We start from the raw sequence: 23,694 nt of genomic DNA on the forward strand, positions 1-23,694 counted from the left end.
CGAATTCTTGAGAAAAGAATTCTGAAAGCCCTCAAAGGCAACTACTTGAACGAACTACCCATTGATAATATTTTTAGAAACTACAATCCCACCTCTGCCCGAAATTAACTTCGCAAAATTCATAACATTTGAACTGTTTGTGAAGAGATTTTCTCGACCGCAAAATGCGAACAGGAAGGAGAGCCACCTCGTCCGGGACAGAACTTTCAACTTTCAGATAGATACCATGAATGAGCTTCTGTTTGGTGAGTACATTAATTAGCTTTCGTTTATTCGTATTTAATTTTTACTTTTCTTTCAGAAACGACAAGAAGAAGTTGGCGACTGTAGAGGTTTGTGTTCAGCAACGTTACATCGGATGCAGATGGGTGACAATCAATCGACGAAAAAGACAGGAGCTATTTTCGGGGTTTTCTTCTTTCCTTTTTCTGTTCTTTATTTGGGTGAGAGGGAAGGAAATACTTTCCGAAAAAAAAAAAAAAAACATAACGATGAAGGAAGAAAACCATGAATCTGCTGTTAATGTCATCATCAAGTCGTTTCTTCGTGTAGGTAGAAACGTATCCGACTAATGAATCATTTATCAAGAAGAGGAAATTGTCAATGGAACTTAAACAGGTGAGTTCATCTTTTCTCATTTCTAGGATGAAGGCAGGCAGGAAGACCCTTCTGGAAATTGTCACTTGATCTCCTCACGCTCGCAAAAGTCTAAGCAGGGAAGCCTTCTGGGTCCTTGTGGCGGATATTTCTCTTGGCATCTCAAGTTCTTCATCACGCATCCACGAACGCACCCCAAGTCTGGCTGCGCCTGCGTCCCTGACACTAGATTGTTGGCAAGCACCACTGAAAGTAGGAAGATAACGAGAGCGGTTGAAGAACTTCCAACCATGTCTTCAAATGTTGAGAAGACGCAGAGCGGAAGATCAGAGTTTGGGTGTTATAACGAAACATGAATGAAAATCTGTTTATTTAAAGATTCTAAGTCGAATTAACGAAACAGGAATGAAAATTTGTTTATTGAAGTTGGTTTAAGAGATAGTTTTAATGATAAAAAAATACTTAAGTTAGTAATGATTTCTATTTCAAATATTTAATAAATACTTAATTACTAATAATATGTATTAAGTATGTCTTGCATTTAAAAAAAGGTCCAAAGGAAATTTCTGGCAAACACCCATGCTTTGTCCCAACAATCTACACAAAGAGGCAAACAAGCAATTCATGCTAAAGAGTACACCATCCAAACTGCCTAGCAACACCGTTCTTCGTCTTCCAGAAGGAACTATCTCTAGAAATACAGGATATCGACTCAGGTACCTTCTGCTACAGGTTATTAAGTGAATCAAACTTAGCCAAACTAAAACGATTCAAATATGTCCATTATAGACTAGTTCGTATAGGATTAAACCCCTTAATACGAATTAACTAAAATTTACCCTTCATAGCAACTATCGTAGATAACTGAGGAATAATTTTGAAAAAACCTTTACAACCTGGCACAATTTACGAATAAATTTAGAAGACGAACATACCGAGGATACCTTGTCCTTAAAAATCTACATAGACACCTGGTCGAAAAATGGAATTCAATTAGGACGACGAGTTATGCGCATACGTATATGCGTCGTAGCTAGAGGAATCAACATTAGAAAGGTTTCAGTTAAAGATTCAAAGAAAATCACAGAATTAGCCAAAAATATTGGTTATTCTAAAACTTGACCATAGAAGAACTTGACCCCAGAGAGTTAACTTGGCCAACTAAATGGGTAGTCCAACCTTTGGCACCAAGACACCTTCCCCTCTCCCGAAAAACCATAAAGGAGATATAAGGAAAACTAGTAATCACCAATGCTAGATCAAGTTTTTCCCTCGAACAGGATAGGCCCTCTACCTCTACCAGTAGAGCAACTACAAGTTCCCTTTTTGAATGAATAGGAAACCCAATGCCCAATGCCTATGTTCCACTTCACATCGATAATGGCACATAGCCCATACAAAGCCTTAAGCTCATCAATAGGAAACAATGACATAGTCACCTATTCCAACCAAACCTTAGAGTCTTATGGAAAGACCCTTAATAGGTTAGAAAATGTTGTTGAGCAGAAAGTTGATTTCCTCTATGATGAACATAAACATAGAGAAATAATAATATATCAAACTATCCTAGAAAATATTCTAGAAAAAATTGACCATGGAAATAGTCCTGTTTTCTTTAAAGAATTAATAGAACTAAAACAAAGTTTAGATAATCTAAACAAAGATAAAATGCAAGAACTTTTAACCGAAGTCTTAGCATTAAAAGAACGTTTAGGTTCTCTCAGTCCATCAAGGTATAAAACCCCTTTTACACCTTGGACACCAGAATGATCTATAGGTGAAAACTATTAGTTCGTTTAGAATTTTGTAGAGAAAGCCTAGCTCTCCCTCTACAACAAAGAGATACTCTTCAACCTGAAGATGATACAATCCCATCCCAAGTAATGTACCATTATTGGTGGATGAGATATAATGATCGCGCATATAAACTAAGATGCAAGATCAAAAGAATTAAATAAAAGCTAAACCTCTTAGCTTTATAAAAATGATCTATAGAGAAAGACTATTAGATCGTTTAAATTTGGCACGAACAATAAAAGTTCGCGCTCTGCAATTCAGAGATAATCTCAGACCAGCAAATGAAACTATGATAGCTTTTATCGAGTTTCAGATTGAATGGATGAGATTAAACCTTAGAGCACGCACACTACTGTTCATAATTCGAAGACTTCAAAGAAAACTTCAAAAATAGCTCTATAAATATGAATGAGTTTTTCTATTTAAATAATATGGAAACTCCATTACTTTTAGGCCTTCCTGACATTACCGGATGACTTAAAAACCTAATGTACATTGCACCTTGCATAGCACCTAGAAAAAAAGATCGAGAACCTTGTGCCTTTAGGATCACTTCAAAAGCATCATCCTCTACTGATGATGAAGTTTACGCAGAATATAATACTTTCAGTCGCCAACCGATTTATTATGTTCAAGAGGAAAAACCTTCCTCTAGTAAATAAAAAGAGCAACAAGACAGTGAACCAGAGGCATGGGACTCTAACGAAGTTGCAATAGAAAATACCAAGAAAAAAGACTACTCTGCTAAAGACAAAAAGGTAGATGATTTTGGTAAAAGATTTAGAATGCTTCGAGGTGGCAATACTAGCCAACATGAAGTAAAAAGTTCAAGGGCACGAGATACTCACATGGAAGACAACTTCCGAGACCGCACAACAGATAACTCTCGAGAAAGAGAAAGTTTCTCTCACTCCAAAGTTTCATTAGGAGGATAAAGATATTCGACAAAATATATCAACATTGATCCAAATCATGCTAACAAAGGACACCAAACCATTGATAGTATAAATCCATTTGGATTTTATCTCAACTTGGATTGTCCCAAGGATGGAGAAAAAATTCTTAAAGAATGGGAAAAAAACATGAGCAATGCAGCAAATATGCACGAATCTTGGGATAAAGAAGATTCTGCATTTAACTTCTTTACCCATGTTTTATAGGGTAATGTAGCTAATTGGTGGGACAACCTTCCCAAAGACCAAAAAACACCTACATCCACATCTATAGCTTCAATTCTAAAAGGGTTAGTTGCTAAGATATCAAAAGAATTTCTAGGTATACATCCTACCTTAGAAGCTCATAATAAATGAACTATACAAAGAAAACGTTTAGAAACTCTTCAAAACCTAAACAAGTTACAAGTTTGTAACATTTGTTTTTATGAGAAGTACTATTGCGAAATTGCAAGCTACTTCTATAAATTACAAAAAGATTATCAGACACCTTATCTTTCCATCTTTTACTCAAAATTGCCCGAACCTTTTGCAATTGTCTTTGAAAAAGATAATTATTATAAAATATTGGCCACAAAACAACGCAGAATTTCCACTTCCAACAATGGAATCTTTCCTACGTTTTGATACTCTAGGAAGAAGACACAACTTTCTATAAGACATGTTGTCAAACCTCTGTGAAACCCAAAGACTACAAAATAAAAGTAGTAAAGCAAATAAGCAAACATTATGTTGTTCTAACCAAAACAAAAATGTAGGAGCTTATGGTTGTAAAACAAACTCCCATAAGCAAAGAAAATATCCTAAGAAATTTCGTAAGAAAAAATTTAGGATACAACACAATTAAAAAACTAGGTATATTCCCAACAAGAGATACTTTAGAAAAAGAACGAACTCTGGCCCTACCACATCCAGTAAAGGGTCAAATGCATATTGCCCAAAGGGGAAACCTCCATGCAAATGTAAATGCTGGATATGCCAGAAAGAAGGACATTTCTCTCGCGATTGTTCAAATGATAAGAAAAAATGGCAGTACAATATTTATATGTTACTAGACGAAGAGAAAGGATTGGAAATCATCCATCATGATGAAATCCAGTCGGAAGATGAAGTATATGAACTTCATCTCGAAACAGAGTCTTCCACCTCAGAAAACATGTCGGACTCTTTAGGCACCTTCTTTGAACGAGTATCCACATAAATGCAAAACATGTAGCATATGGAAATTCTTATATCACGGTCATGCTTAAGCTACCCGGATATATAAATTCCATATACACGCTCTAGTAGATACTGGAAATTCATATTGCCTCGTCAGACCAAATTTACTTCCCACAAATTTATGGAAAATACTTGAAGTACCCCTTCAAGTAATAGTTGGCTCAAGAAAAAATATTTCTCTTCCTGCAGAAGCCAGAAACATTCATCTTGACATTGGAGGTGAAAATTTTATGATCCCAAAACTTATTAGTTTAGGACCTAACATAAACTCGGGACCCGATCTCATCCTTGGAAATGAATGGTTAATGTTTCATGCCCCTGTCGAACAAACACTAACCTACTATAAACTTCATTGTCGTACTCAACGTGAGATAAATAATTATGCCGTATATGTATACGCAGTAAAACCCATTGAAGCCTTTGCCATTTATGGCAATGGAGAAGTCCTCCACCAAGTCGTCAAAAAACGCAACAAGCGTGGTGATGAGGTTCCTCCCCTGGAATCTCTCCTCGCAGAATCCTACGAATCAGAAGTTCATAAGTTTTTGGATTCCACTTGTTCTGAGAAACCCCTAGAATGGTGGAATAAACAAAGACCATATGCCGACCTCAAACCTCTTGATCTTGAAAAAGAAATTCAAAAAAAAACTATGGTTTGCACTCCCTCTGATGTTGAAGAATTTTCAACGTAGATCAATGACTTGCTAACCCAAGGATTAATCCGTGCAAGTTATTTTCGACATACATCTCCTGCTTTCCTTGTTCGGAATCATGCAGAGATAAAACATGGAAAAACTAGAATGGTCATTAACTATAAAAAGGTTAATGAATCCACAAAAATGGATGGCTACTATCTTCCTAACAAAGAAAGATTAATAACCGCAATAAGAGGAAAACAATGGTTTTCCAAGTTTGATTGCAAGTTAGGGTTTTGGCAGATTCGTCTAACCGAAAGAGCTATTCCCTTTAGTGCATTCACTGTCCTTCAGGACATTATGCTTGACTTGTTATGCCCTTCGGGTTAAAACAAGCACCCAATATATTCCAAAGAAGAATGAACGATATCTCAAACCATTCTTTAAGTTTTGCTTAGTCTATGTTGACGATATCTTAATTTTCTCTGAAAACAAAGAGCAACATAAAGAGCAATTACATAAGGTACTAAATGCCTTAAAGAATGTTGGGATAACACTCAACAAAAAGAAATCAGAATTGTTTAAAACTAAGATATATTTCTTAGGATTAAACATCTCTAAAGGAGAAATCATTCTCCAAAATCATATTCTAAAAAAACTAGCAGCTTTCCCAAATGAAATAGAAGATGAAAAACAACTTCAACATTTCTTAGGATGTCTAACGTATGTTGAACAATTGATAAAGAATTTAGCTGAAATTAGAAAACCTTTTCAACGGAAGTTAAAGAAAGATGTCAAATGGGAATGAACACCCACCGATAGTTCAGAAGTAATCAGGATCAAACAAATGATGAAATACCTCTCGGCGTTAACTCTACCAGAACCACATGCAAAATTAATTTTAGAAATTGACGCCTCAGATCATACATAGGCAACAATACTAAAATGTAAAACCAATCATTCTGAGAGAATATGCAACTATACCTCAAGAACATTTACATCTGCCGAAAGAAACTATCATTCTTATGAAAAAGAAATTTTAGCAGTAAAAAACGGGATAAAGAAATTTTATATTTATCTTGCCCCCAAAGAATTTCTAGTTAGAACTAACTGTAAGAATTTTGTCGGTTTTATGACAAGAAATCTAGAAGATTCACTTTGTCATGGTAGATTACTTCGTTGGCAGTAATGGTTCTTTCAATTCTCTTTTACTGTCGAACACATTACAGGTGACAAAAATTATTTACCTGATATTCTTACTCGAGAATTTTCTTGTGTTACAGACAGGTAAACCAAATGGATTCTTTCAACAACTCTCTGACAGACCTCACAGTTGCAATAGCCACTCTCACGGTATTGCTTTCGCAACTTCAATCCATTTTCGATAACCTCCTTGTTCTTTCTAAAAGAGGAGAAATTGAAGAGAAATATGCCCGTTATGGGCTAAACGGTGAAAACTTATAACTCAAAGTTAAGGAATTAACCGAAGAGTTAAAAGGACTCACAAAAAGGCGCGTTAAGCCAAGATCTTTCGGAACTTCTAACGAATCTCCATTGCGATAAAAGAAAGTTATAACATCAGCTGACAAGCAGACAGATGACTTTAGTGTTTCATTAAACACAGGTCGACCTGGGATTTCTATCGGTCATGCTAGGCATGAGAAGGAAACCACAACCCAATCTTTTATGAAGAAAGGGGAATCAAGGACTTCTACCTACCAGTCTAGAACTGGAAAGGAAGCCTTAACGATTCTGTCATGTAAGTAAACGGAATCAGGGACTTCTACTTGCCAGCCTTGAACTAGGAAGGAAGCCTTAACGGTTCCATCTTGCATGGAAACGGTAGATGAGAAATCGTTTAAAACAAAACTTGTTACCCCGTCTGAGTTTACAAGGTAGAAAAGTTTAAACAAAACTAAACAAAGTAGGTTTTAATGTGTTTGATTTTTTGAGTAAAATTCAACCTCTAAAACTTTTGGATATAATGTTCGATGAACTCTCACTATGCCCTCAAAAGGTGAACAATGTGAGTCCTAAAAAAATATGTCGATCATGTGACCTAATTTCAAAATTGGAATGAACATATTGGTAAGGGAATTAATACTCCCATCATGACCACCGATTCAAGTAACAGATGGAATCAGTTAACACTGAGTCTAGCAATAGACTCTAAATATGTGCATTTACTTTACACATATGGTTTTATTGGGAAACTCTTCATCCATACCACCAACTTATCGGTACTGGCAAAGATGCCTAAAGAAATTATGGAGGCATGTAAAAGTTTTTGCTCCATAACAAAATATAAAGAGATCAGACTCAAGATCATCTCCTCCATTGTAGAAGTTATTGACAAAAATAAGATTTTCCCAAGTTTTTCGGTAATCACTCTTGAAGGACTCAATAAAGAAGATGAAGCCAAGGGATATGATCCAAAACATATTCCTAAGCCCAAGCCTTGCCCTGATTCTGTCTAGCCAACTGGATGTGTTCTCGGACTCAAGACTATGATTCAGTATATTGAGATGCTGATTCAGAAAAAGAAATGCTACGTGTACAAGACATCAGTATCCTTGACAATTGTCACAAGAAGCTACAAAGAGACTCCATCTAATGTATAGAAGTCTCTCAAAGAAACATTGAAGAAGTTACAAAATTGAAATTTTTCCGCCAGCAAAAAGATAAAAGAAGATTTTTGTGCCATGGCACAGAAAACCTTTCAGAAGAAGCACATGTGTCAATTGTGCAAACAAAGGAATCCGTCAAACGACAGCCTATCAGAATGGCGTGGACCACATCAACAAAGAATACGTGACGTCTACAAAATGACGACAAAAGAAACAAAAGACATATTCACCCCTACTTTCGGCACCGAAAGGTATTAAAGCAAGTGTAAGAGATGACAAAAGAAAAAGACAAAAAGATGTCCTTAGTCTTTAATCACCAACCTTATGATCAAGGGTAAAAGTGGAAGAAATAACCGAACTTCTGGTTATAAATATGAAGGCTAGCAAGAGTCTAAGGCATTTGAAGATCACTCCGAGTTTTCGAGAAGAAGAAGGCGGTCTGAGGAAAGAAAGCGATTTCCGGCAAGCATCCTTCGGTAAAGTTCCTAAAACACGATATGTGCAAAACAACCATAATGGCTGAGTAGTAAAGAGAGAGTTGACCGGTAGCACGGTCTGTAACTTCAAGAGTTATGTAGTTATGTATTTATATTTTTGTTTGAAACAATATTTTAATTTTCCGCAGGTGTAATATTTAAATTCATACAGTGTTTGTTGTCACTGTTCATTTTCGCATATATATATGAATCTCCACAGTAAATATTTTTACTGTTCAAAAGTTTCTATTATTTTTACTGTTTATATTTTCTATTCATTTTTACTGTTCACTCGTAATAGTAATAATATCTAAATAGTGCCTAATAGGATCCAAGCTAGGTACTTAGTAATATTTGGTTATACTCCGAGGTAAAAAACGAAACGGAGTTGTGCTCTACCCTGCTGAAGCAGCCATAGAGTCACATTGGTTGACATGTATGGCTTAGGGACCTCTGAAAACTGTGAGGTCGCATGACGATTTAGCCCACGTGGTGGTAAGCCGGAAGGAATAGGGTCAAACCCCGAATAGTACTGAGTAGCAATAGAAGTCATGTTGGGCCTATCAGATACCATTTTGTGTCTAGGAGAGTACTACCATACAAGAGAAAAATTCGAAAATAGATAACAAATTCGAGGGAGTTTGTAAAAATTACTTATGCATATGCAGTCATGTGCCCTTGTATTTTAAAATCAAGTTATTAAGGATTATTTTAGCTATTGTTATATAAACAAGCATATAGGATTGGGTGTGCTTATTATTTTTGCTTGAATTCAAATATTTGCTTTATAGAGAGGTTATTGTATTTGATCATAGTTGTAACCAAGTAACCCTAATATCATTTTGTCAAGCCTAGGCAAGGTGAGACCTTCCTCTAATTAAGTGAATTGATGAAGGTTTGCATGGTTGAAGAGGATAGGGCTGAGAAGCTTTATATAATGTTGTTGTGAGCAATAAATCCTTGTGTAGGCAAACAATGCTAAAAATCCCAGTATGGTTCTAGATTGGTGTGTCTAGTGAGTTACGGCAAATCCTTCAGTTGGTCTAGGCTAGAAAATCCCTTGTGGATCTAGGTTGGATAACCTAGTTCTTTTTGTATTCATATCTGAGAGTGAATTGGTTGTTGTCGTCAATTGAATAATGTAAGTCCCCAGAATGGCAACATTACAATTGACATAAGAAGCAATTTGCTATTGTGTCTAGTGTAACTCCAAGGTATAAACACCTTGGGAGTAGATTAGCAATCTCAGATAATATCATATCATTAACCACTATAAATCGTTGTGTGTCGATTATGGACTTGTTGTTTAAATTATTACTTGTATTTGAATCTTGATTTTAAAAATTACTTTGCACAACCCAATTCTACAAGATTATAAACACTTTTTAAAAGGGTTGAACAAAAGAATCAAAATAAGTTAAAATTGACTAACGAATTTAAGAAACATATTCACCCCTCCTCCCTTAGTTTCTCACCGAATCTAATAATTAGTTTAGAGAAACAACAGTAGAAATTGATAATAAAATTATGTGAATACTACAGAAATAAAAATTTATGCATTAGGGACTAGAGTATAGCAATGCAATTATCGATTGTCTGAGGTAAAAATTATCATTTTTATCTACCCACTCTGGTCTCTATCACAAAATATTAAAAAAGGAAATTTTAGTTTTATATCCAATTTTTTTAAATCAATAATAAAAATAGCCAATTTTTGAATTTAATTGCATAAATACCCAACTTTGACGGTCAATTCCACATGTGTATAGTCAAAAGTGACATGTAAGTTTTAACCGCTTATGTGGTACCACATCATCACACCACATGAGTACCTAAGAGTCTAACACCATGTCACCTACCACATCATCAAGAAGCCATGTCAATGAATATATTTTTAAAATTTTAATATTGTTTTTAGAATTTTAAATTTAATTAGATATTTTTAAAATATTTATTTTAAAATATTCTTTTTAAATATTTAGTTAATGTTAAATACTTTTTAAATATTTTTAAAATATTAATAAATATTAAAATATTTTTAATATTTTGAAAATATTTAATTTTTTTTAAATTTTAAAAGTTTAAAAATATTTTATATTTTTAAATATTTTAATTTTTTTTAAAATACTTTAAGAAAAGTAAATATTTATTTTCTATAAAATTAAATATTTTTAAGATTTAAATAATTTTTTAAAAAGAAATTATTATTTTTAAATATAAGGTAATAAAACTTGTACCAATAAATTAAAATTTTAAAATAATTTTATTCAAGTAAAAATATTTTAAATTTATAAGAAAAGATTTTAAATAGATAAGAATAAAAAATAATAATAATTAATTAATAAATGTATTTTTTGTTATTATAAAAAATATGGTAGAATATTTGTACCAACAAATAAGAATTTTAAAACTAAATTATTTTTTACTAAATATTGTATTAATTTAAATAATATCTTAAATTAAATAATTACATTTAGGATTAAAATAAATTTATAATTATATTAAAATTCGGTAGCACAAGCAAGAGGTTATTGACCCCAAGGCCGAAATTCTTGAAAAAAAAGAAAAAATCAGAAAAGTCTTCGAAAACAGACGTTGAAACTCGAAACGTCTCAGGAAATTTCTTGAGCCCCAACAATTTGACTCGTTTTGGAGAAAATGGACCAAGTCATTTGTGAATAGATGGATGCATGTTCGCATCGAATCTCGCCTACTTTGTCTTCTTCTTTGTTTTTCTATCAAACCATCTCTTCGTCTCTCTTATTCTTTCATCCCTTTTATCTCACTTCTTCTCTGTTTTTCTCTCGCACGTAGTATTTGACATTTTGAATAATCTATTCTCTTCAGTTTTCTCTCGCTCGTTGCCTATTTGACATTTGACTAATTTATTGGACATTGACTATTCTTGCGGCTGTCCGTTGTTGACCCATCTTTCTGGTACGCAAGCAATGGCGTCACTCTCTGTACTTGGATGTTTGGGGCTCGCCTGTTGTATTCTATTTATGTGGAGCTTCGGTTTTATCGAGAGATAATTTAACAAGGGAACAGGTTTTGGCTTGAACGATTTTGGGTTATTTGGCGGAAATTTTGTTGGGTATGTTTGAATTGTTCATTTAGATTCTTATCTGTGAATACTCTTTTCTGTTTGTTAATCAACATCTATGAATGTACTGCTTCTATGCTACTGCTCCATCTTGTTAGCTGAAAAAACAAAGTCTGTCGCTGCTTTGTGCAGTTTGTTGATTTTAAGAGGATCCACATCAGTTTTTGGCAGATATAGCATAAGTTCACTGTCGTCAGTTCTGGCGTTTACACGAGGAATTGCGGAAAAGGAAAGCATTCCCCTGAATTTTGTGATTCTTTGCATTTCACAAAAGACGCTGTCGCTATTATCTTAGTGGATTATAGGTAGGCAGCCATTCTAAATTTCTCTGAAACAACACCAAGAATAAAATGGTTCTTGTCATACCTCCTTTTCTTTTGTAATCTTATGATTGATACTCTTTCTTCACTGTCTCTGATTGAAGTAGTTGACTACTTTGCGTCGGTTATACAGAGTACTATTAGAACTACTTGTAACTCTTTGCTATCAGCAGCTTCTACAGAAACCCGTTTTTGCTTTTTACATATCGTGAGTGGCATGTCGGATTTAACAGGTGTAAACAAAGTTTAGGCTAAAAGAAATTTATCCATTTTTCATTTCTTCCCCTAATATTCATCGAGAGCTGTCTCCAGCTTGGTCACTTCTAGTTTTTAGTTCAAAACTGAGAAGAAGTTCATAATGTCCTAAAGAATGGATTGTTAGCTCAAGTCTTCCATTTATTTTCTTGTGGTATTCATGACATGGTATTTTCCAATGTGTATTTACTTATCTCTGTTCAGTCTTTTCAGTTGTAGTCTGTCTTATCTGCTTTTTATACTTTATACGAAGCTATCCTCTTGCTTATTTTCATTTATGTCTGCAACAGGTTAGAATAAAACCTTGTTTGTGTACATATGAAAAATTCTTCTTCTTTTCCAGGAAAATGAAGCAGTATTCTCTTTGGGTGATATTCTCATCAATTATCATACTCTCAACAGTATATGCTTATGCTGTAGAGCCTGTAATAACTGATGAAAATGGATGGAAATCTTCTGTTTTTTTATCCCCTCCCTTTATTCTGGGACCTGGTTCAGTGCTGAACAAAAATTACTTTGATATCAAGTTTCCAAGGGGTCACATTGCTCTCAAAGAATTTAATGCTGAAGTAGTTGATGAATTGGGAAATTCCATTCCTCTTCATGAGACATACCTACATCATTGGGTCGTTATCAGATACTACTCACTAGTTTCTTCTAAAGGGAACCTGACTCAGAATAGTCATCTACCTGAGCGTATTGAAGGTGGAAACTCAGGAATTTGCCCAGATAATGTTCTTAGTCAGCACTTTGGGCTTGGATCAGAAACACGCCGAACTCTTACTAAAGTGCCAGACCCTTATGGAATAGAGATAGGGAACCCTGCAGAAATTCCAGATGGTTATGAAGAGATGTGGTTGTTAAATGTTCATGCAATTGATACACGGGGTGTGGTGGATCCCAAGGGATGCACTGAATGTAGGTGCAGTCTATATGATGTTACTGTGGATGGAACTGGCCAGCCTTTAGCAAAAAATTACACTGGGGGTTTACGTTGTTGCTATGACCAAACCCAGTGTAAATTGAGACGTGGGTTTGAGGGTGTGAGGAGAAAGCTGTATCTGAAATATACTGTGAAGTGGGTGGACTGGCACCAAAGTGTTGTGCCTGTAAGGATATACATATTTGATGTCACAGATTCCGGCAAGAGGACTAACTCAACGGAGGAGAACATTCAACTTGGTTGCAAGGTATTTACTTTCTTTTGTTTTATTTGTTAATCAAGAGATTCAGAGTAACAGGACTAACACTTATAATTCTTTATTTGATTCTCAGACTGAATATGATGTTGCGGCTTGCACCAAAGAAGCTTCGACCATTGGCATGTGTGTAGATAATAAAAAGACGAACCTGGTCCTCCCCCGAGGAGGTGAACTTGTCTATGGTGTGGCACATCAGCACTGGGGTGGGGTTGGCTCAAGTTTGTATCGTCAGGTGACAATGAATTAAAAGATTTTCTAGGTTACTTTAATGACTGATATTCATCAATCATCGTGTTATTTCTCATGTCTCAACCATCACAGGTTGCTACTGATGCCTCAAATTCAGCTATTAATTTTTCTTTGAATTTGTGTTTTTGTGAATGGATGTAGAATGGTCGGCTTATTTGCTCATCAAACCCGATTTATGGAGATGGAAAGGAAGCTGGAAATGAAGCTGACTATCTTGTGGGAATGTCTACATGCTATCCAAAGCGGGGATCTGTTAGGATTGCTGATGGGGAGATTTTGACTTTGGAATCGAATTACAACAGTACTCGAATGCATACAGGAGTAATGGGTCTCTTCTATATCTTGGTAGCTGACCCAACATCAAAGCAACTTGCAGGTTCTTCAACTTCTCATGTAAGGCATCTTTTTCTATTTCTTCACAATTTACATTCTTCACTTGCATATTTGAGAAGATACGTTTTAGATACAGTAGAAATAATTTTATGTGTCTTATTGTTTTATATCAGAAGTCAAAGAGAGCCGCTTTTCTTCAACCATAAGCAAGAGCACCGGGCAATACACAGCATGCAACAAGCCAAGAGACATTCGTGATAATAGAAGAAAGCAACTTTGTATCTTAACGAGTTTGACTTAAAAACTCACTCAATTCATATCTTGTTAATTGTAGGTGAAAATAAGTACGTGGTTTCCAAGTTATACTTGGCCACAAGTTTTCATTGGAATTATGGTGTGACTATTAGTATTGGCATTGGTTATCTTCATAAGAAGTCAGGCAAAGAAGACTAAAAACCCCTATCAACGTGAACCTAAAACTGGTAGAAGCAGCATTTCTGACACCATATCACTTTGACAGACATGATTTGTCCCAACAATCCTTACAAAGAGTGAAGCAAACAGTTTATGCCAAAAAATACACCACCTGAACTACCTAGAAACACTGTTTTACGGAACAAGAGAGAGAGAAAGAGAGAGAGAGAGAAAACACTCTACAATCAATTGTATAGAGAACTGTCCAAATGGCGTTGATAAACACTTAGCACAACAAGCAACTCAAGTTCTTGTAACCAGAGAGGAGCAAGAAAAGTCTTTGTTAAAGATTGTTAGCCTAGACATCTAAACTGTAGTCCAAAAAGAGGCAAGAAGAGCAAAAATGGCCAAAAGAGTTGAGAAAATAGTTATGAGTCGACCACTTAAGTAGAGACTGACCTTTTGAAGAGCCACGGTGCAAAGGAGTTTGACCTCATTATTTGCAGAATGAAAAATTGAAATATGAAGTAAAAAGGAGTTGGCCACGTTCATTATTAAGGAATGACCACTAGAAATAACCCCTTTTGCAAAAGAATCGACCCCATCAATATGAGGAAGGGAAAACATTATAAAGGGTCGAACACAATGAAAGGAGTTGACTCGTCGACTTTTGTGTGAGAACGCAAAGAAACAACTAATATGAAGTGTGAGAACAACTTCATCAGTCCAAGCCTCTGAAGGGGGCAAGTTGTTTGATCTCCAAAGCCCATGATGCTGAAATGATTTCTTGTCAAGATCAGGAGCTTCTCAATGGCATCCTGGGTTAAAGAAGGAAGAACAAGGATTGGGTGTAATCAATTCTTATATACTTGATTGTAGTATTTGCATAACAAGAGGCATAATTGTACTTCAAATATAAAAGTAAGTCACCCTTGCATGTAATCCAATCAAAGCATGTATAAGCTTATTGGAAGTTTTCAAAAAATCTCTTAGTTGGGTCTAAGTGCATGTACTTAAAAGTTGTTGACCATAAGTCATAAACTGCTTCGACAGGTGATGCAATTGAGCTTCTCAAGACTCTTTGATGTAGATGTTGTTTGGCTGATCATAGTAAAAAAAATTAATTCCAAGGCAAGAGCTCATTTGGATTGGAGTAACAATCTAAAAAATTGATTGTGAACTACTATAAAAATTCTTGGTGTAATGGTTGATTATATATTTATTCTCTCCATTGAACACTTAGAATGCAATCAATGTTTTAATTTAGCCATATAAATTTGATAAACCTAATCACCCTTCCCCCCTTTAGGTTTTTCCTTGTAAGACCTTAAAAGGAGTTGGTTTTACCCTGGGTGGATGAGCGGCCTCTGTTAAGGGTGTAAACGGTATACGGATGAAACAAAATAGGCTATTTTGTATACCATTCTGATTCCAGTTTCAAGATTCTATATCCGTTCTATTTTATTATTTTTTAAGGTATTCCAATTTCGTTTATTTACTTGGTTAACACCTTGGTAAACGGATAAATAATCGTAAAATAGTAAAATTTGATACAAATATTTTAAAATTCTTAAAATTAGAAAAAAATATAACATGCTTATAATATTTGTAGGAAATAAAAAAGCTAAACATCAATATACATAATAAGGTGCGCATAAATGGGTGTGTAATAGGTATTATCCAATTCCATTCCGTTCAACCAATAGTAAAACCGTAAACGGATACAATTATTTGACTGCATATCTGAGTAAGATTTTTATTCCATTGCCTCTTCAATTTAAGAAACAATGGAAAAAAATGGGTAATCGGATAAAATTGATGTCCCTAGCCTTTGTTAGTGTGTAAATCATTTTTAAATATTTATTAATATTATTATATTTTATAAATAAATTTATAATAAATAATAAATATATACATATTTTAAAATTATATATGGTATTTTATATATTTTAATCAAATAATTTGATAAAATATATAATTATAAGACATTATTAGTTAATAACTAGAAGGATTAACTATCAATAGGCACTCTGGTGTTCTAAGTACTCAGGAGTCCCTCTCATATAGAGATATGGCAACAAGGAACTCACCCTTACCCGACTTTTTAAAGTAAAATAAGAAATTGAGCTTTTAAGTAAAAGGTTCACAAATAAATAATGTAAAGAGTAAGTTGCAATACGGATCGAGACAAATCAATTGACTTCAGGTTTACTAGACAATGTTTTAATAACGGAGATGGTCATTTCCAATTACGTGTTTTAATACGAATGAATCCTATTTATCTTCCACACAAAAATAGATGAGATTGAAGAAGTGCAACTTTTATTTAGTATCTCCTTTCATATTCTACTATTATACTACTCCATTGTTTCTCTTCTATAAATCAAATCAACATGCAGGAGTTACATTCAGGGTAATCAGAATACTTAAAAAACTTCTAACTGCATCTCAAACCAAAAGATTTTCACCCATTCACAAAGAAAGACTAATTCGTGATGATACTGAAAGATGTTGTTTCCACACCAGTTTGTGACTGAGAAGCAACTCCATAAATACTGAATGATCCATTGGAATCTGTTGCGTTCTCTTCATTCCGCAGGGGCCGATCAGAGGACGAAAGGAAAGGTTTGGCGGGCAAAGACAAGAGTTGTTTGCTATCCACCAACATTTCTACGACTCTGCTCATAGAAGGACGATCACTTGGGTTCATTTGAACGCACCATAGCGCAACTAATATTATCTTTTCTATCATTTCTTTATCACCTTCAACTGCATCTCCCATGCTTAGGTCACCTCCTTGTTGAAGCTGGTCATATGCCCACAAATGGAAAACAATCTGACTCGAGTTTTCTGCGTAAGTGTCGATGTTTTTCCTTCTACCAGCCATTTCCATAAGAAGCATTCCATAACTATAAACATCTGACTTGTAAGAGACCCTTCCAATATTTTTATAAAACAACTCAGGTGCCATGTATCCTATCGTTCCTCGTAGAGCCGTCATCGTCACAAAACTCTCTTTTGTTGGGTATAATTTTGCCAATCCAAAGTCAGAGACTTTTGGGGCAAAATTTTCATCGAGGAGAATATTGTGAGGTTTGATGTCAAAATGTAGAATACGCATGTCGCAGCCTTGGTGCAGATATTCGATTCCTCGTGCTATTCCCATAGCGATATCATGTATCTTTTCCCAGCTCAATGACAATGAGTTCGTTTCGCTTTGACCACGAGAGAAAATGTATTTGTCCAAGGATCCATTCGGCATAAATTCGTAGATAATAGCTCGTTTTGATCCTTCTGCGCAAAACCCAATGAGTGCAACAATGTTGGCATGATGAATCCTTCCAATGGTGGCAACTTCGTTGATGAAGTCTTGACCGTTACTATTAGCATTGGACAACATCTTTACAGCAACTAGTCTGCCACTTGAAAGCTTTCCTTTAAACACGCTTCCGAAGCCTCCTTGGCCCAATTTTTCTTTGAAACCTCTTGTCATCTTCTTAATATCCCGGTAAGAGTACCTGTTTGGCGTCTAGTATCTGAATTGAACAAGGAATTCCTCAACTGTCGTATCCATCCATGCCGCTCTGGTTCTACACTTGTACACCAGGAAAGCCGCGAAGCATAATACTCCGATTACCGTTCTTATAGCCAACAGAACTATTGTAAACTCGAGGAAACAAATGAAGAACTGTTAGATTTTACAAGACCCAATTTTATTACTGACTTTTTGTTTACTCAATAAATAGAGCAGAAGTTGATCTTACTTAGGATCGCTAAAGTGATCCACTCGTAATCTGCAGAGATAGGCAAAGAAGAGAGGAAAATATGTAAGGCCTTGAAACGTCAAATGTAGCCCTCTGTTTGCATGGGAGGGCTCTTGAATGGCATGTACTAGTGCGCTAGTGAGGAGCATTTTTTATTCTGAAATGAATAGAAGGATATACTCGTGCGTGCGTGCGTGCGTGCGGCTTGAGTACAACGATGACTCTTACCAGATAGAGCAAAATACTGATGACTCCAGTACGAAATGTAGTCCTTTCTGTCGTGCTTGAGAATGTTTATCCGTATGAAATCAAAGACGAAGTCCAGATGACCTACATGTTTGGGAGATCAGTAACAATATGAGTATCCATCACATGAAGAAAAAGATTCAAAGGGAATTTTTTGTGCAATTGTTAATGAGTAAAAACAGATATACTTTAGTACTGAGCTCATCATAGAGTTATACTTACAAGCCACCCAAGCCAGTAACTTCTGCAACCACCAGGGCAAGAAATGCACATTTTCAAAGTTTTCTCCGCATCTATAAACTTCTGATTGATAGTCTATGCAGGGACCACCTGTCTTTTTGTAATGGGACGGAAGAGGTTCATCTGCACTCAGATATCCTTTAGTGACCATATAGTCTATACAGTCGGACAGACCGGCAAGACAAGGACGACAGGAAAGCTGCTCCTTCCAAGAGAGCTCGAAGCCTTGGAGCAAAATTTGGAAAATGTTCGTAGAAGTTAGAATCTGAATTCCGTCGACCGGTGCAGGGAATTTTGCTACGACGACACAGTTTGTGTGGAAGTCGGATAGTGCAATATTATCTATGATGGTGTAGACATATGAAGCTGGAGAGGTCTTGTTTTTCTTGCAGATACCGGTTTGAATATAGGACGGGTGGTGAATGGGCTTTGGGCAAGTCACAAGGACAATAAATTTCGAGTAATTGGTCAACATGTATACATTGCCCGAGGAGAAGAAAAGGTTTGATTCGAAGTAGAAGAAATCCTGCCAACGGTAATAATAATAATCATCTTTCAAGGGAAAATTCTGAGGGATGGAGGAGCAAAGATCGCTCTTTAGAGAGGCGTCCACTATATGAATCCGCTGAGAGTCGTAGAAGATCTGTTTGACAAAGTAGATGCCTGAGCTAATATTTACAAGGGTCTGATGGTTTCGGCACTGCAATTGGTAGAGGGGATCACCGCAGTGGATGGGATCACCTTCCAAACGAAAAGGGTAACTGATGTTTCGGATAATTCCGCAAGAAGAAGGGCGACATGCGTCGGCTCCGTGGGCAGTGGAAAGGAAACCTAAGAGATTGGAGAGAAGGAGAAGGGGAAGTAAGGCTAACCTTGGGAACATTCCGAAACACTGGAGAGGCAGCAGATGAGAAGGACAGAGGGAAGTGTGGATCCACTTGTCCCCTTGGGTTTATTTTATATCAGCAAGGGTGCCTCGGTAATTAATTCATTTACGAATTCTTCAAGTCAGTTGATAAATAAGTAATTAATATAGAATATATCATACTAATTAATTTATCTTTTTATCATAATTTCCCTATTTTCATTTTCAAGTTTTAAATTTAAATTTGTTGTTGATAAAACTATTATTTATAATTTATCATTAAGTAACTTAACATAAATAAGTAATTAATTAGATGTGAATTAATGGAAGTTAATTGGGCATAATTAGTGATTAATTAATTAATTAAGTATTACTTAAAATGAATTTAGTTCCTTAATCAATAGAGTTAGTGCAATAAGACGATAGGATGCACATTATCAAGTAATTTATAAACCCTAACTAATTTTATTATTAATTTAATTGTAACAATCTTATAGGTTTGTAATGGCGATCGTCTTCGTCTTCGTTGGCTGCCTCTACCATGAATGTGTTGCTGCAGGGTTCCTTCATGACACTTAGACATATAAAGACAGCTCTGTACACTAGTTTGCTGTTAAATCATCTCAATTCGTCGTCGTTGTGGTCATCGTCATCTCAATTCGTCATCGGCTGCCTCTACCATGAAAGTTTTTCTCTCTCTCCGTCCATCAAATATCAAGTCTAATCGTTATCTACCATAAATCGGTTGCTACCGGGCTCCTTCCTGCCACACTCGAAACTTATGATTCATAGACTTTTGGGTTACTTGCCATAAATATCTATTTAAAGGGTTTACACCCCTAATAGAGTGAAATTGTCTTTTTGTGTTAAAGTCATCAAGTCAAAGTCGTCGTTAGCCATCATAGGTTTATCTCTGGTTCCCAACTGAGTCCGGAAAGTTCTCATGGTCCCAACTCATTACCAACAAAGCAGGCGCTGTCTGCTTTCAGTTGATGTATGATTGTCTAAAGACCCTAAACTATTAAAGCCGTCGAGAGTACGTCTGAGTCTGCAGGTCTTTGACGTCTTGTCCCTCAATATTTCTGCCCTTCGGTCTTGTTCCACCACTTGCCCATTCAATAATGATATATTTTCAAAAAACAAAATTCCCATATATAAAATATCCTTGTACCCTAAAAAATATATTAAATTATATAAAATACGATGATAAGTCTATTAGAACAAGTATTAACTTCTACCTATCATAATATAACTTTTACTCTTCACCAAGAAATGCCCCCACCGGCTGATAAAAAAACACATCCTTGTGTCAATTTTCTTAAGGCAACCAACAAAATCAGAATTTGAATATCCAATCACTAATTACTTTCAGATGATTAAATCACCTACATATAATCTTATAGTTCTTAGTCCCTTGAAGATATCGCATAACTTTCTTTGCGATTCTCCAATGGTCCAAATCCAAATTACTCTCATATTTGCCCAATATTCCTATTGCATATGTTATGTCTGGTCTTGTGCAAACCTGAACATACGTTAAACTCCCAACTGTAGAAGCATATAGAATGTTTTTCATTTGTACCCTCACTAAATTATTTCGTGGACTTTGTTCTAACTTAATTTGTCACCTTTGACAATACGTTCAATACCAGATGAGCAATTATTCATACGATATCTCTCTAGAATTTTGTTGATATAGGTTTCTTGAGATAATCCTAATGTCCCTTAGGATCTGTCTCTATCAATCTTTATGCCTATGACATAAGAAATTTCACCCATATCTTTCATATCAAATTTCGTCGAGAGAAATCGTTTAACCTCATGAAGTAATCCTAAATCACTTTAAGCAAGTAGAATATCATCTACATATAGGACTAAGAAAATTATTTTACTCCCACTGACCTTATAGTATATACATTGATCCATGATATTCTCCGTAAAACCAAATAAAAAAAATAACATCATGGAATTTTAAATACCACTCACGGGAGACTTGTTTCACTCTATATATAGATTTCTTAAGTCTACAAACCAAATGGTCATTCCCCTCTTAAATGAAACCTTCAGGTTATTTCATATAAACCTCTTCTTCTAAGTCTCCATTAAGAAAAACCGTTTTTACATCCATTTGGTGTAACTTCATATCAAAATGAGACACTAATGTCATGATTATTCGAAATGATTCCTTCTTTGAAACTAGAGAGAAGGTATTGAGATAATCAGTTCTTTCTTGTTGAGTAAATCCTTTGGTTACAAGTCTTGCCTTATATATTTCAATATTGCCTAAAGAGTTTATTTTGGTTTTAAAAACCTACTTACAGCCAATGGTCTTCCCCCCTTTAGGCAATTCAACAAGATCTCAAACTTGGTTGTTAGCCATTGAATCCAACTCTTCCTTCATGGCATCATTCCATAATGTGGATCTATGTCCACTCATAGCCTATGAAAACGAAATAGGTTCATCTTTAACACCAGTGTCCATGTCAGACTCATGAAGGTACACTAATTGCAAGTTTCCTAACTCTTGAAGATCTTTTTAATGGTACTTCAACATTTTCGGGTTGAGAATGTTGAGTAACTGGATTTATAGGAATATCCTCATGATGAGATGGTTCTCAACTATTGGTTGTTTTTGAGTAATCGCATCCTGATAATTATCATGAATAAGAACCAATCTATGTGAAGTTGTAGGAGCGGGTTGAAAACTTGTATGTTCCTCAAAAACTAAGTTTTGAGGTTGACTACTCTTACTAATTTCATCATTCTCAAGAAACTTTGCATTTTTAGATTCGAAAATTCTTGTCGAATGAGATGGACAATAAATCTGTGTCCCTTAGACTTTTTCGCATAGCCAATGAAATGTCCACTAACTGTTCTAGAATCTAACTTTGGCTCATGTGGATTATAAATCCAACCTTTAGCTAGACAACCCCAAACATGTACATGCCTTAAACTAGGTTTTCAACCTTTTCATAACTCTAATATGAACTGCCTTGGAACCTATTGAGTACATAGAATGCAATTTTGAGAGCTTTAATCCACAAAGATAATGGGAGATCGAAGTTACTAATCATACTCCTGACCATGTCCATTAATGTTCGGTTTCTTCTTTCAACCACATCATTTTGAGACGGTGTATTGTGGCACAATACCTTGTTCCTCAATAAACAATGCAAAAGGACTAGGCAATTGTCCCCTTTCAGTATACCTTCCATAATATTCACCACTTCTATTTGACCTCACTATTTTGATTTATTTGTAGAATTGTTTCTCTACTTCTGCTTTATAGACCTTAGAAACATCTATTTTTCACTTCTATCATCAAGTGGATAGAGATATATACATATATGGTCATCAATAAAAGTAATAAAATACTTTAAAAAAAACCCAAAAAAAATCAAATCTCAAGAAATTTCTTGAGTCCCAACAATTTGCTCGTTTTGGAGAAAATGGTAGAAGTCATTTTGTGAATAGATGGATGCGCGTTCACATCGAATCTCGCTTACTTTGTCTTCTTCTTTGTTTTACTATCAACCCATCGTCTCTCTTATTCTTTCATCTCCTTTATCTCACTTCTTCTCTGTTTCTCTCTCTTCAGTTAGCTAGGGGTGGCTTCGAACCGAGCAGGCTCGCCAGCGGCTCGAATTCGGCTTGGTGCTGGCTCGATTTGATTCGGTATGTCACGAGCTCGAGCCGAACTTGAGATCTGAAATCGGCTCGTTAACGGGCGAGTGGCGGGATTGAGGGGGGGGGGGGGGACGCCATGCCCCTCCTGTCCGCTGCTTTGTCGCGATCGACAACTCCTCGCCGGCCGCTACATCCCCTCCGATTTCTTCGCCTCCTCTGTTTCTGTCGCTGCAGCTTCCATCGTCGTCGACGACAGGTGCTTGCTGGCGCCACGCCTTCGCTCCCCTTCATCTCGGCGGAAAATCGGAGAATGGTTAGAGTTTCCTAAATTGGGAGAAATAATTCCCTTCCTCATGGCTCTTGAAGAAATTGAAAAATTTTCTCGTAGAAATACGTTTCTAGACACTATTAGTGGTTTTTTTAATAAATATTGAAAAAAAAATTTGGTAGAAATATAGGGACCATTAGTGCATCATGTTTTTTGAAAATATTTTTCTAATTATAAATTCTTGTTAAAAAATTATATAATTTTTTAAGTAAGATTTTCTTGCCAAGATGGGCTAGAAAACCGTATAGAGAAATTTTGAATAAGTATTTGACAGTTGATGAAATAATACTTTTAGCATAAGGCAATTTTCATAGCAATTTTGTGTTTGACATTTTATTTGATTAAAAATTTATCGATAAGTATAGTAATATATTAGATTAATTATTAATTTTTATTTATTTCCTTAGAAGAGGCAATAAGAGGTCCATTTAACTTTCCTAAG

General features: G+C 35.5%; 1 protein-coding gene and 1 pseudogene across 1 annotated transcript; one reads left to right on the top strand and one right to left on the bottom strand.

Annotated features, from left to right (window-relative positions):
• The first annotated feature begins 11,667 nt into the window (after window positions 1–11,667).
• LOC137962882 (uncharacterized) lies at window positions 11,668–14,114 on the top strand. The gene is made up of 5 exons (XM_068810004.1): window positions 11,668–11,714; window positions 12,328–13,174; window positions 13,260–13,418; window positions 13,577–13,828; window positions 13,942–14,114. Exons 2-5 carry the CDS (start codon window positions 12,332–12,334, stop codon window positions 13,972–13,974), a joined length of 1,287 nt encoding a protein of 428 aa, XP_068666105.1. The 5' UTR covers window positions 11,668–11,714; window positions 12,328–12,331; the 3' UTR covers window positions 13,975–14,114.
• A 2,500-nt stretch (window positions 14,115–16,614) lies between these two features.
• LOC137963610 (LEAF RUST 10 DISEASE-RESISTANCE LOCUS RECEPTOR-LIKE PROTEIN KINASE-like 2.1) lies at window positions 16,615–19,340 on the bottom strand (annotated as a pseudogene).
• Between the last annotated feature and the right edge of the window lie 4,354 nt (window positions 19,341–23,694).

This window comes from Aristolochia californica, unplaced genomic scaffold, assembly GCF_029961685.1.
Source record: "Aristolochia californica isolate CCGP_79_NKW_82.1479 unplaced genomic scaffold, dmAriCali1.0.hap1 SCAF_4, whole genome shotgun sequence".
Classification (NCBI taxonomy): Eukaryota; Viridiplantae; Streptophyta; class Magnoliopsida; order Piperales; family Aristolochiaceae; genus Aristolochia; species Aristolochia californica.

Bases quoted from the DNA above. Each gene is read 5' to 3' on its own strand.
- LOC137962882 (XM_068810004.1), top strand. From the start codon at position 12,332: ATGAAGCAGTATTCTCTTTGGGTGATATTCTCATCAATTATCATACTC. The intron at 13,175-13,259 runs GTATTTACTTTC...TTTGATTCTCAG, and splicing joins ACATTCAACTTGGTTGCAAG to ACTGAATATGATGTTGCGGC. The intron at 13,419-13,576 runs GTGACAATGAAT...GAATGGATGTAG, and splicing joins GCTCAAGTTTGTATCGTCAG to AATGGTCGGCTTATTTGCTC.